The sequence below is a fragment of the Gopherus evgoodei genome, chromosome 10, assembly GCF_007399415.2.
Source record: "Gopherus evgoodei ecotype Sinaloan lineage chromosome 10, rGopEvg1_v1.p, whole genome shotgun sequence".
NCBI classification, from domain to species: domain Eukaryota; kingdom Metazoa; phylum Chordata; order Testudines; family Testudinidae; genus Gopherus; species Gopherus evgoodei.
The window spans coordinates 36224543-36239660 of NC_044331.1; the positions used below are offsets into that span (position 1 = coordinate 36224543).

The 15118-nt window shown below is 43.5% G+C and overlaps 1 protein-coding gene across 3 annotated transcripts in view; it reads left to right on the forward strand.

Annotated features, from left to right (window-relative positions):
* Positions 1 to 13124, forward strand: part of TMEM266 (transmembrane protein 266) — a 127019-nt gene extending 113895 nt beyond the window's left edge. For all 3 annotated transcript variants that reach the window (XM_030577969.1, XM_030577970.1, XM_030577971.1), the window contains 2 exons: positions 10781 to 10843; positions 11925 to 13124. In XM_030577969.1, coding sequence (XP_030433829.1) covers positions 10781 to 10843; positions 11925 to 12535 — 674 coding nt within the window. In that variant the 3' untranslated portion in view covers positions 12536 to 13124. The remainder of the gene's footprint in view (positions 1 to 10780; positions 10844 to 11924) is intronic.
* The last annotated feature ends 1994 nt before the right edge of the window (positions 13125 to 15118 follow it).

The window sequence follows — 15118 nt, forward strand, 5'->3', positions numbered from 1 at the left end:
CTTGCCTTTAAGCCATGTGTAAAATTTACAAAGGTACACTCACCAGAGTTCCCTTCTCCGCCTACAGGGTCTGTGAGCATGCCTTGGGTGGGTTTGGGGGGTACTGGCTCCAGGTCCAGGGTGAGAAATATATCTTTGGCTGTTGGGAAAACCGGTTTCTCTGCTTCCTTGCTGTGAACTATCTTCAATCTCTTCGTCATCATCATCATCCTCATCCCCAAAACCCGCTTCCTTGTTGCGTGATTCTCCATTGACGGAGTCAAAGCACAGGGTTGGGGTAGTGGTGGCTGCAACACCTAGCATGACATGCAGCGTAGAAGCGGCACATCTGTGGCTCTGCCCCAGACCTTCCATTTGCCTCTCTGGTTTTGTGGTAGGCTTGTCTTAGCTCCTTAATTTTCACGCGGCACTGTTATGCATCCCTATTATGGCCTCTGTCCTTCATGCCCTTTGAGACTTTTTCTAATGTTCTGGCATTTCGTTATTGGAATGGAGTTCAGCTAGCATGGATTCGTCTCCCCATATGGCGAGCAGATCCCATACCTCCCTTTTGGTCCATGCTGGAGCTCTTTTGCGATCCTGGGACTCCATTATGGTTACCTCTGCTGATGAGATCTGCGCTCACCTGCACCTTGCCACGCTGGCCAAACAGGAAATGAGATTCAAAAGTTCATGGGCCTTTTCCTGCCTACCTGGCCAATGCATCTGAGTTGAGAGCGCTGTCCAGAGCGGTCACAATGGAGCACTCTGGGATAGCTCCCAGAGGCCAATACCGTCAAATTGCATGCACGCTACCCCAATTCAACCCGGCAAAGCCGATTTCAGCGCTAATCCCCTTGTCGGAGGTGGAGTAAAGAAATTGATTTAAAGAGCCCTTTAAGTCGAAAAAAAGGGCTTTGTCATATGGACGGGTCCAGGCTTAAATCAAGGTAACGCTGCTAAATTCGACCTAAAGTCGTAGTGTAGACCAGGCCTTAGTTGGATTCAATACTAGTCTTCACTTCCTGTCCTGAATTGTGCAGTTCTGCTGTGCATTGTTACACAGCTGCCTCATTCCATCTAGTGGCCGCATTTCACTGGCAGTTGTCAGGGTCAGCATTAATTTACACCCTAATTCATTGAGCAGTGTCTTGCCATAGACAGCAGTCTATCCTACCTTCTTCTTTCCAGGGCCTGTCTTTCTCCTTGCTATGCACCACAGTTTCCAATCCACTGAGAAATGTGAAATCATCTTCACTTCCTGAATGTGCAGATAAATTGGGGTTCCTATGGGTAAGAGAGATCCTGATTCCATGGCTTTTATTAACAGCACTGTTGCTTGCAGTCCAAATCTAAAAATTTAACAAGCTCCATCCCAGTGTAGAAATGTTTTGATTCCTCTAGGCATATCAAACAAAAAAGGAGAGCGAAGTGGGACTGTAAGCATAACTATTGGAGTCCAGTGTCCGAACCATGTTTCCAAGGTCACCATCTCCAATATGTGAGAGGAAAACTTATATTTTTTCTCGCTTCTCCAATCCATCAGCTTAGGCTGTGGAATGAGATTGGCTTTATGGAAGAGACTGTGGAGGCCATATAATTGTATCTCATAAAGATCCAAGCTATCTGTAGGAAAAGAGAAAATAGTCTTATATCTCCTGGATCCTGGAAATTGTGAGTTCTCCATGGAATGAAATCAAAAGAAAATTCCACCTGTGAAGAGAAGACAGAGGATGAATCTGAAAGGTGAATTGATACTTAAGAGAATCAATATAGAATTTGAGAGAAGAGAACTATATAGTATTTTAGATTATACAAACAATCTGCCCTCTCCCAAAAGCTGTTCTCTCCTCCTTGTATACACTGACATCCTTCCTACAGTCAGCTGTTGTTTTAGTTCAATTGAATGTGCTAAAGGACAGGGACATTTTTATCTGATTTTTAAATCAACATGATCTGCTTTGTGGTGCTATATTATATTGCATAAATAATATATTTTTTTTCTTCTTCTAGTAGTGTCCCTATGGGTGCTCCACTGTAGGTGTGTTTGCATCCCTGCACTGCTGATCAGAGAACTTTGGTAGCAGTGTCCGTTGGGCCTGCACCTGTGCTGTTTCTACTCATGCTGTGCCACGAGGCTAGCCAGATAGAACCATTCCACAGCTATTGTAGTGAGATGGGCATCCACCTCTTGGGATTCCTGAAGGAGATGCAGACTATGGTGGAGGACTTCCCCTTTGAGGGTGTGAACCTCGTCGCCGAGAAGACTGACACCTCTCTCCCCTCAAAGGATTCCAGGGCCACTCTCAGGTCACTGGGAATCTACACATTGGGGCAAAAGAGACATTTTAGCTATCAGTACCAACAAAGGCCTTATTCGTCCCAATTCCCATCACAACGGAACTATGAGCCCCAGAGGAAAAAGGAAAAGTTCTCCAAGTGAAAGCCTTTGGGCTCCCAGTCCTCGACCCAAACACCTGCCCCTAAACACCACTTTTGATGGGCAGGCTGAGGCACCATGAGACCACTCCCCACTATTATCTGTGACCATGCACCCATTTGGCGACCTGTGTTCTGCAGTGTCTGGGAGCAGATAACCTCAGACAGATAGGCCCTAGAGATCATCAGATCCAACTATTCCATCTACTTCACCACTCTACCCCCTCCAAACACTCTTCCCCATCCCTCTTCAGGGACCCTTCTACTACAGTGGGAGATAGATCACCTCCTGCAGATAAGAGCCTTAGAACCTGTATCTCAACATCTACCAGGAAAGGCTTCTATTCTCGCTACTTCCTAATATTCAAAAGGAAGGGAGGTTGGAGACCCATCCTGGACCTTAGAGTTCTCAACAAGTTCATCAAAGCTCAGAAGTTCCAGATGGTCGCCTTATCAATGATCATTCCGTCACTGAAACAGAGAGACTGGTTTTTGGCCCTCGACCTACAAGATGCCTACTTTCACATTTCAGTGCTACCGGCTCACAGATGTCTCCTTGGATTCACACTGGGGCACAATTATTACCAATACAAAGTCCTTCCCTTGGAACTTTCATTGGCCCCAAGAGTATTTTCCAAAGTTCTCTCAGTGATGGCCACCCATCTACGATCACAAGGGATAATGATCTACCCTTACCTGGACGATTGTGTCCTCAGAGCCCGGTCACTTCAGGAGGCTCTTTGAGCCATCAACAACATGATATGCTTGTTCATGGGCCTGCAGATCAATTTCCAGAGGTCGACCCTCACACCAGTTCAATGTCTGGAATTCATAGGGGCCAACCTAGATACACTACAGGCCAAAGTCTTCCTACATCAGGACAGGTTTCTATCCCTGATATCACTTATAGACACTGCTCAATGCAGCCCTCAAGTGCCAGCCAGAATCTGCCTCCAGTTCCTGGAGCATATGGCAGCTGGCATGGCGGTAATTCCACCTGCCAAACTTCACATGCAATGCCTACAGCCATGGTTCAGCTCAGTTTACAGACTGAACAGGGACAATCTGGACAAACCCCTGTCACTGCCCACCTGGATCAGGAACTCCTGGACTGGTGGAAGAATCTGGCCAATGCATGCAAAGTGATCCCCTTTTCTCAGGCACCACCTTTGTCACTCCTTACCACCAACACATCCCTCATAGGATGGGGCCTGCATTTAAACAGCTTCGCAGCTCAAAGCAAATGGCCACCTGCAAAGATATCCTTGCATATCAATCTCCTTGAGTTGAGAGCAGTCAGGAACACCTATGTCCATTTCCTCCTGCTGATAACAGGATCACATATAAAAATCCTAACAGATAACATAGCCTGCATGTATTATATCAACCATCAGGGGGAAGCCAGATCACCCTCTCTTTGCACTGAGGCAATGAAATTGTGTAATCTCTCACAATGTTACCTTATCCGTGGCTTACCTCCCAGACACACAAAACATGATAGCGGACAAACGCAGTCACACCTTCCCACAACCACAAGTGGGAGATGCACCCGTCAATACTTCACAACTTATTCATGCAGGGGGGAACATCATCCACAGATCTGTTCACCACTTACCAGAACAAGAAGTGTCCACGATACTATTCCAGGGCAGGGGTCGGTCAGCACTCTCTGGGTGATGCCCTCCTCCTCCCATGGGACAAAGACGTTTTTTACTCCTTCTCTCTGTTTCCTCTTCTGCTGAAAGTCTTGCTGAAGATAAAGAGGGACAGCGCTCATATAATTCTGATTGCTCCCACGAGGCCAAGACAGGCCTGGTACCCTTACCTGATGCAGCTCACAATGTTCACCTGCAGAAATGGTCCAAGTTTCAGGTTTGGTGCACATCCCACCAGATCTCTCCAGTATCAGCAACTCTTCCACATGTTCTGGAATATACCCTGACCCTTAAAAAATCGAGGTTATCCCTGAGCTCTCTCAGGGTCCACCTAGTAGCTATTACAGCATTTCACCAAACCATAGAAGGGTACTCAGTACTCTTGCACCCAACCACTAAAAGTTTTGTTGAGAATAACAAACCTTTTCCCTCAACCTTGACTTCCTACCCCCTCATGGGATCTAAACCTAGTGTTGAAAGAGCTGACTAGGCCCCCCCTTCGAACCTACGCCACCTGTTCACTAGCACACTGATCGATGAAAGCGGTCTTTCTGGTTGCAGTTACCTCAGTTAGAATAGGGGAAATAGCAGCTCTGATGGTGCATCACCCATACATAGTATTCTTCTCTGACAAGCTTACACTTAGGCCACATCCAAGGTTCATGCCTAAAGTGACCTCCTTGTTTCACATGAATCAGTCTATTCACCTTCCCACGTCCTCCCTCAGGCCTCACTGAGACAATAGGGAAGCCATACTGCATATCCTTGATGTCAGGAGAGCCTGTGCATTCTACCTCAATAGGGCAAAGGCCTTCAGGAAGTCCCCTAGACTATTTCTTTCTATGGCGGAAAGATCTAAGGGCTCAGCAACATCAACCCAAAGACTCTCCAAGTGGGTCTCTACTTGCATGAGACAGTGCTGCCAAATTCATAACATTATCCCTCCAGAGTCGGTCCATAAACATTCCACTATATCCATCCCCTGCTCTGTCGCCTTCCTCAAGGATGTCCCCATCTCTGAGATCTGCAGAGCAGCGACATGGGCATCAGTTCACACCTTCGCAGAACATTATGCAATCAGCAGGGACTCTGCCTCAGATGCCATCTTTAGCTCTGTCATCTGTGACTAACCCATCCCCAAAGTCCCAGTCCTCCAAGGGGGGTACTGTTCGGGAGTCACCTACAGTGGAGCACCCATAGGGGGACACATCTTTGAAGAACCATTATTACTCCATAAGGTAACTTCTTTTATACACACATAACATTCAGAGGTTTCCAACTTTTAATTTTTTTTTAAATCCATGAGTACAACGGTATGGAAGTTAACAATGAATAATAACACTTGGCATAACTTGAGTTTATTGTAACCTATTGCTTCTAAAGCATTTGGGATTCCCATATGATTAAAAACCAGTTTGTTAATTGCCAGTTTGCTTCAATATAATCATTCAATGCTTGCTTCATGCCTAGTATGCATATGCTCATGTTGCTCTGCCATAGTATTTTATTGCAAAGGTTGCACAAGCTAAAAGGCTGGGTAATTTTATGCTCACTGACAACATTTTTAGCAATGTAAATGGAGATAATAAAGCCAATCTCACACTCCACAGTATAGACTGTTTATCTGCTGTGTTGGATAAAGAATGTTTCCCTCCACATACAGCACTGCACAGTTAGCTAAGTGAATTATAGGAAGCTTCCTTTGGCATATCAGATATTGGCCGCTGCCCAAGTCAAGATGCTGGATTAGTTGGACTAGTGGTATCCAAGTCAATATGGCAAATTTTATGTTGATTTGTTTGAAAACTATCCATTCACGCATCATAAATGTTATGTTGATTGATATACAAATTCTTAGATTGAAACATACATGAAATCTGGAAGGAGTTCTGATGTCCAATATGAGTTTTGACATATGGAACCAAAAGCAGACAAGCAACTGTTTATTTCAGGCTGGGTTATGTCGCCTTTTTCATTTCTCTTTCCAGAATATTTCTTAAGTCATCTCTGAATTAGAGTCATATGTTGTTCAAGGATCACAAGAGATTTCTGTAACATACAGAAAATCTAGTGAGATCTTTAAATTGATCAAGGCTGTAATATCTGCACCCCCTGATGCTCGCCCCAGAAAGTTATGTATACACCTGAAAAATGCATGCTAGATCTATAAAGTGTACATATACTAGCTTTGAAGGTTGTGGCATTTATAGTATAAATTATGAATGATTGAAATGAAGTGTATTTTAAGAGCTGATAGCTGAAAAGCAATGCAATGTACTCCTAATCCAGTAGCATTGCCTTGAGCTACTATGAGGCCTCTTTTTAAACTCAGACATTAGCACAAAGCACACCTCTGACTGCAGGCATTTAAAGATCAACAGGGGCCAAAAAAGCTTTTAAGATCCAGTGAAACCAGGAAAACAACCATGTTCCCTTTCAGTGTCAAGTTAGATTGCCATCTTATGAGTGCAGCTATTTCAGGTACAGAGTGCTTAGTGGTTTGGGTCTTGTTGTGTGGAGAAAGTGTTCCATGGAAAACATCTGTTTCTTTCACCTGCAAACCACAATGTGCTGTGAAAAGGCAGGACTGTAGCCACAGAGACCCAAGGGGATGTGGGAAATCTGGCTCATAGGGATGAGCAGCATGATTTTCTGAAACATGGTATCAAAAAGAACACTTAAAAGGAGAGGATGCTTTTAAAGCATGTGATACACCGCAAATTGGATAGATCAGATTGCTTTTAAGCTTGAAGTTCTTACTGTATGCTCTCATTATGTTCATAATGGTAATCGTTCAGTTCTGCTCAAAACTGTGATAAAATATGTGTATATTTTGCAATTACTGTAAAATTCTCATTGTTTTACCATAAGAGAATTCATTCTTGGAGGGAAAAAAAATCAATTGACAGTCAGCTACTGTACAGAAAACAGAACCTCTTTAGTGACTATAAAATCCGCAGTACAGCTGGTGTTTTTCTGTTAGTGCTCTCATTACATATTTTTCAGTCTAAAATCAGATGCAGATTTCATATGTGTTGTTACATACGATGACCAGATCCTCTGCTGGTGTCAGTCATCAGAGTTCAGTCGAAGTCAACAGAGAACTTGCACCCCCTGATGATTGGCCCTTAATTCGTTCTGAAAATAATTATCATTGCAGAAATAAGGGACGAGAACTTCAGCTAGTGTAAATCAGCATTACTCCATTGGCTTAATGGAGCACTGTGAATTTACTCCAGCTCAGGATCTAGCCCAACGACCCTTACCATTTGGGACTGTTGTTCGATATCCCAAGCATTTCAGGCATTGTGCTGTTTTGAGGTGTAACTTCCATTGGTTTGATAAATTCTGGAACAGTCTCATGTTCTTTTGATTTATCAGGTGAATCAGTGTGGCATAGTGTAGTTTCTTTCCCCCACCTAAATTCCCTGATCTGTTTATAGGAACTTACTGGGTACAGGTTAGCATTTCTATTAGTTAACTCTGTATCAGAGCCAACAAGCTGAACATCAGAGTGAGGGAAAAGAGGCCAGAAACAGACTGAAGCTTCCAGAGAGAGAGATGAAAAATCATCAAAATGAAGTGTGACGGCAGAACAGGTTTACAAAAAAAATTACAAGCGAAAGAAAGAGATCCCCAGAACCACCTGGTTAGCATCCCAGAATACTGAGAAAGGGATTGAATTAAATACTAATACCCCTAAGCCAGAGCTGAGACTTTCAAGTCAAATCCCCAATGCTAGAGAAGCTTCTAGAAGTACTGATCACTCACAGATTAAGGGAACAGCTGCAGATTGGTAAGAAATGGTCAGCATGGATTCATAAGTGGGAAGTCATGATTAACAGAGAAGCAACACAAGACAAGAGTATCACTGCTGTTCCAAAACCATAGCGAATCATCCCCTTCATAAAGAATAATCAGGTAGAAGGAGATTGCTCAGTAGTGTAACTTCAGACATCAGATTTAGAATATTTATATTCCTTGGTATAAAAGGCTCAGAAGCCAGCAGAATTGATATAAACGTTTGTCCTTTCAAAGCGGATTGTATGAGTGTGTGGGTCAAGTCTTATCCGCTCTGCGTGGACATTAAAAATCCCCTGGCATGTTTTATAGGTGTAAGGAGTTGCCATGGTTAAAATGTACCCTCTTCCCCTGTTTTTGTTCTGTCAGCTGAGTGCTGCCCTCTGCCCCAAAAGTGGCTACATTTCAGTGTCACAGTAAGTATATGGCTTGCTTACCATTTCAGGAGCTGCAGGTGACTAGCTCCTGTGAAAATAAGGTGGTTTATTTAGGTGGCTAAATGAAAATTTAGGTGCCTAACCTGCATTATAGGTGACCCCAAAGCTACATCGTTCATCCATGGTATAACCCCACTGAAGTAAGCAGAGCTGCTCCCTAGAAGAATGAGGCCTCTATAGTCTAGACATTCTGAACGGTAATGTGACAAAACTGTAGAAGAAGGAAACACCCTTAATAATACATAATTCCTTGGATTTATTTTGCTTTGTTAACTGACTCCTTTTTTCAGCCATATATCAATGCACAGGAGTTTCCCAAACTTGGGATGCCGCTTGTGTAGGGAAAGCCCCTGGCGGGCCAGGCCGGTTTGTTTACCTGCCCCGTACGCAGGTTTGGCCAATCGCGGCTCCCACTGGATGCGGATCACTGCTCCAGGCCAATGGGAGCTGCTGGAATCAGCGTGGGCTGAGGGACATACTGGCCGCTGCTTCCAGCAGCTCCCATTGGCCTGGAGCAGTGATCTGTGTCCAGTGGGAGCCGCGATCAGCCAAACCTGCGTATGGGGCAGGTAAACAAAGTGGCCTGGCCCACCAGGGGCTTTCCCTACACAAGTGGTGTCCCAGGTTTAGGAAACACTGCCCTAGCATATTTCCTTGTATCCTTAATAAATCTGTGTTAATGGCGTTCATAGAATATCAGGGTTGGAAGGGCCCTCACGAGGTCATTTAGTCCAACCCCCTGCTCAAAGCAAGGCCAATCTCCAGACAGATTTTTACCCCAATTCCCTAAATGCCCCCCTCAAGGATTGAACTCACAATGTGGGGTTTAGCTGGCCAATGCTCAAACTACTGAGCTATCCCTCCCCCCATTCATTTTATCTGACTTGGTAGAATACCTACAGGTTTTATTTTTTGTTTAATCTTACAGGGAAGGATGATTTTTGTCTCTAAAACACAAGACTCGGAGCCAGGAGATATATGTTCTACCGCTGCTGCTGCCTGTGTGACCTTGGGCAAACTTGTCTTGGTTTCTCCAGTCTGTAAACGGGGGATAATAATATGCAGCTATTCCCCAGGGTGCTGTGCTGCTGTGCTTGTTGCTGTTTGTAATGCACTTTGAGATCCTTCAATGCAGATCTATAGTACACCTCTACCCCGATGTAACGCGACCCGATATAACACAAATTCAGATATAACGCGGTAAAGCAGCGCTCTGGGGGGCGGGACTGCGTACTCCAGCGGATCAGCATGTCAGTGTGTCTGGCTCTGACATGCTGCTCTGAGCGGCATGTTACGGGTGGGAGGCGGACAGGAGGTGGGTGGGCAAGCGGGGTGAGGAGGCGAATGGGGAGGTGAGCAGCAGACAGGAGGGCGGTGAAGAGGCAGGCAGGCGGGAAGACAGCAAGCAGGAGAGTGGCAGACAGACGGTGAGGAGACTAGCATGCAGGCAGGCAGGCGGGTGGGTAGGTGAGGTGAGGAGGCAAGAAGCAGCCAAGCAGTCGGGAGCACTGGGGTGACGGTGAGAAGACTAGCGGAGAGGCTGATTTGTCCCAGGCCCTGCACCCCTCTAGAGACGGCTCCGACACTGCTCTGAGCGTCGTCTTAAGGGTGCCAGGCCAGGGCCAAGGGGCTGGGTAAGGGGCAGAGGGTCTTGGGGGGCGGTCAGGGGACAAGGAGCCTTCCCTACCCAATATAACGCAGTTTCACCTATAATGCAGTAAGATTTTTTGGCTCCCAAGGACTGCATTGTATTGGGGTAGAGGTGTAGTGCAAAGCACAGTTTTATAGATTACACTTTCAGAGTAATTACAGTGGCTTTGGATGTAAGCCTTTTCAGTAAGGAGATGATTAGCAGCACACAGACAATAGGGACTGTACCTTATAGAGTTAAACATCCAAACAACTTAGGATCCCTGGAGAGTTAAGCTCCCAACTGAACATGATTGTCACTTTAAATCAATAACCATTGATTGCAAAGAGTGGCATTAATTCTACTTTGTGCTGAGAGAAATGTCCCAATCTGTCTCATTTTAAATGAAGGGGTTGCCATTCTTCATATCAGAAGGCTTGAATTAGGTGAATAACAGTTTTAGAATTTGGATCAGGAAACTTGTGTTTTGTTTTTCTAGAACCCCTTCACAGAAGTCTTCCATTTGCTACTATATAAAGAAACTTTAAAAGTGCTCAGTGAGGAACTGGACCCAAAATCCTTATCCAGGCCAAACTCCCATTTACCTTTAGTGCCCAAGTCAGGGCTGCAAGATCAGGCTTGTTGTGAGACTGCTTCCAAATACACCATTGCATATCTAAAAGCAGCTTATAACCTCACAATGTGTGTCATCAAAGACACAATGAATGGGGCTAAGGTAAATGATGCAGGAGAGTGTTGCATAGTATGGTATTTCAGTCACATGGATTAGAAAAAATAAATAAATGGCTTTCTAATAGCATTCCCTCTTACTCTTCCAGAGGCCATGGTCAAGGATGATATGAACAACTACATCAGTCAATATTACAATGAGCCCAGCAGTGGTGAGTTTTCTTTAAAGATTTAGATTTAAACTGAATTTCAGAGTATCAGACGTGTAACTGCTGTATTGCTCTGAATGAGATAGAACAAGCAAGACTGAGCAATTAAGTAGATCAAGCTGGGAAATTAAACCAATCTCTAAACCTGTCGTGTTTTCCATTAAAATTTATATCAAGGTGATAGTCTCTAAAGGATAAGGGACCTGGTCTTGCTCCCACTGAAATCAACCATAATGGTTTCAAGATCCAGGTGTGCATTTTTCCTAGAGTAAGTTATCCAGTCAATAGAGTAGTTCAAATGGCCATGGAAAAGAAACCTAGGGAGGAAATAAATGAATAGAAAATCAATTGGAAGTTAACTTAGACAAACCCCTTGCTGGGAACCTTTTAGAAAGGTTAAACTGAATGAATGAAGGATAAGAAAACCCAGTGCCAGACAACATTGACTTGTGAGCAGTAGCACTGCATCATACTTCAAATGGATTTCTTTACTTTGAGCTGAATTGTAGCCACTAAAGGGTCATAAGATATCATTTTGCACTGCCCTGAACGGCTTTCATACACGAATACCCAGTAGCTTGGATTTTAAAAGGTATGCAATAAAGCAAATAGTCAAAGCAATTCACTTGACTCTCTGCAAATTTGGTTAAGAAAAATACCACTGCTTATGTGGCATTTTTATGTTCCACTTAAAAAAAATTTACTCCCAAATGTGTTTAAAATAATCAGGAGTATATCAGCCCAGTATACACCTTCTTGTGTCCGTGTGACCACAGATTCCATTATGGGACATTTGCAAATATAGCATTTTTTGGATACACAAATTTAAACTGCAAGCTCTTTGGGGCAGGGGCTGTCTCTTTTTGTTCTGTGTTTGTACATCACCCAGCACAATAGGGTCCTGTTTTATTACCAGGGCTCCTAGGAACTATGGAAAATCCAAATAAAATAATTACATTTCTATGAATGAAAAACTATATCCACTTACCAACTAATTTTATGTGAAAATATGCTGTTGAGACTGTCGTCACACATTTCAGAGGCAGGCCGTTTTCAATTGACATTTCTATTATTTTACTTACAGACAGCGGAGTTCCTGAAGCTGGTATTTGTGTCATTACCACAACAGCCATTGACGTGCACCACCCAAACATATCTTCTGACCTGTTCACAGTGGAAGTGCCCATGAAGATAGGAAGTAATGGAACTTCTGCTAGTGTCACATCAGGAAGCGCCTCCAGATCTACAGACAGCTCTGTAACCAGAGCCCAGAGTGACAGCAGCCAAACCTTTGGTTCTTCCACAGACTGCAGTACTACCCGGGAGGAAACCTCTGAATACGGCCCTTTAGACAGGGCTGGGAATGCAAAACATGATCAAATCGATTCTGCAAGGCATAGGGTCAGCAATGCAGTAGTTCAGGAACTGTTATCATCATTGTCAGAGGATTCTTGCTTGACACAAAAAGGCTTAGATCCAGTCAACCTTAAATTGCCTAGTCCAGCAGGGTCCGCCAAAGCCAGTCCTGAGCTAGAACATAGAGTGAACATTTACAACAAGAAGAACCAAGAGAGCTTTGATGTGCTCCAGATTAAGCCAGTTATTCACCTTCAGCAAACTGCCTCGGTGATCAATGAAAAGTACAAATCTTTGGAATCCAAAGAACAGAAGATTAGTAGGGTCCCAGATTCATAGTTCTCCACAGTGGTAGGAAAAGATGAGACATTCTAGAGCTTTAATGGCACCCTCAGAACAATTACTGGCTGGATATCTTGCTCCTTGCGTGGTTTGAATGAATTGAATATTCATAAAATGCATGAGTTCTGAAAGCCAACATGAATCCATGACATTTCTAGCTTCAGAGGTCCTCAGGCCAAGCCCTGGATGAAGAGAAAATATTCTGTATTACAAAATAATGACTTCAAAGATGTACATATTCTTAATCTTGGTTTTGTGAGTTTTTTTTTAAAATACACCAATTTTTATGGAACTCTGAATAGCCTTCTGTCAGGTCAAGCTTCAGCAGGGTATGGTACATGCAGATGTAAACTTCTCCTTCTACGATTTCTTACTGTCCCTTTGTACATGACGACAGCTGTAAACCCCTTTGTACAAATTCTGCAGTTATTTTTGTTCTTCCCAAAATCTTTTTTCAAGGAGCACTTTGGATGATGCAGATTAAAGGGGGAAAGTGTGATCTCTTTTTATTTTAGCATGAGCTCTTCAAAGACAATATTTTGGAAAAGAAAATATCGTATTCACTTCCAAGTCAACACGAGTGAAAAATGGATATTTTGCAAATTCAGTTTTAATTAAAAAAAACAAAGAAAATAGATGTTCATGCAGTGTTTTTATTCATAGATTTAGAGGTAGGCTAGATTCATGAGATTGTTACTGTGACTTTAAATCTTCCATTTTGGAAAATATTTTAATCTCATTTACATTTGACTGAGTTTAATGAAGTAGTTCATTGAACTCACGTGACTGTACAGTGACTATTGAAAGTGGACACACTTTTTTTTTATAATCACAAGAATTTTTAAGACAGTTCAGCTACTTAAGACAATTTGAAGGATAACGCTAAAGTTCTCCTCTAACCTGGTAGTACCTAGCGGTAGGTGTGACGCCTTTGGCCCAGATCCTCAGCTATGGCTGAGGAGTGCTCAGTACGACGCAGGAGTTTATGCCAAGGTAGATGGCCAGCTACATGCTCAGCTCATGCCCAGGGATAAGTTAGGAGAGCCAGAAGGCTGCTTGCTGTAACTTGTGCTGCCTGCTAATAGCCTCAAGAGCCCAATATGGAGGCCAGACCTCTTTTCCCCAGCTGCATACCGCCTAAAGGCCACAGGGATAGGGATGGCATAAGGACCAGTACACCAGTTGTATGCCACTAGCAGTTCCCCTGCCATGGAGTCATCCTCCCATAGCCAGCTGTTGTTATTTATTATTATTTGCATGCCAAATTTAAGACCTGTTTGCGCCAGTGGTGCGACCCAAAGCAACCACAGTACGGCTCAAAGTATGGGGCATTGAGTTTATTTCTATTTATTTATAGCTGAATTATTTACAATTTACAGAACAGATCCAGTGAAAATCCATGTGCTTTTCTGTCCCTTTTAGATACTGTGCTGGTTGTATGGGAAGGTGTATTGGTTAAATCCACCTTTACAAGTATTAGGGGCCCACCTGTCCTGGCAAAAACAAATATGCAGGTCCTAGGGTTTCAGTGGAAGTTACCCATTCACTATCAGGGACAGTCAGGCCCTAGAAGACTTGCTCATGTGTGAAAATTGGGCATTATCAAAGGAAACGATTGGTTAATATCTTACTTGCTAGACTAGAGCACTTGCAAGTATTTCAGCTGTAGGTTGGGATAAAAACATAGGACCTGCCATTAGCAGATCAGACCAGTGGTACATCAATCCAATAGCCTGTTTCCACCAGTGGCCAGTGCTGGGTGATTCAAAGGAAGGCGTAAAACCTGTACAGTGCACCTAATTGTGTATCACTGTACCACGAAGAGAAAGGAGACTTTCTGACCTCAGCTAGTGATCCGCCTATGTTCCCCTGCTGCTGTTTTTAGTCATAGAAAGTTTTATGAAACTTACTTTTGCATTCATAATATTTTGCATCATGGAGTTGCATTATAAGTGATATCAGTGTTCTAGTTTTAATTTCCTGCATCCTAAGTTCGGTGAGTGCCCCCTTATTCTTTTGTTAGATGGCTGTCTATAAAACAAATTCACAAAATGCAACTGTTTCTGCTCACAAGACTAAGTGGGCAGTAAAGGCCAGTTTTTCAGGAGTGCTCATCATTCACAATTGGGACCAGGTTTTCAAAAGAGCACAGCAGCTCTGTAGGCACCTGAATGGGAGCTGCTGGGTGATAAGTACCTCTGAAAATGGCCATAAATGGGGTCAGTCAAAAAGCTCCCCAACAGAAAAGGCACAACTGCTTTCCTTTTCCTTGCAAGGTAGTCAACTGCAATTTTTTGTGTTTTTAATTGAAGTATGTGATGTCTGGTTTTAATGAAAAGCCACATATTGTCCAACTATTTGCTAAATTGATACATTTCTCCACCATTTAATTCCCCAAACTTGTACCTGCTTCCCTAGGGAATGTTAAAAAAGGAGACATGAGTTTCCATAAAGTTCCCCTTCAACGTTGCCCTACTGTGGATCAATCTACAAATGCCTCTTTTATATATTTGGACACAAACTGCTTATTCATTTGCATTTTGCTGAGTCTTGTGGTGAGTGGGTGGAATGAGCTTCCAA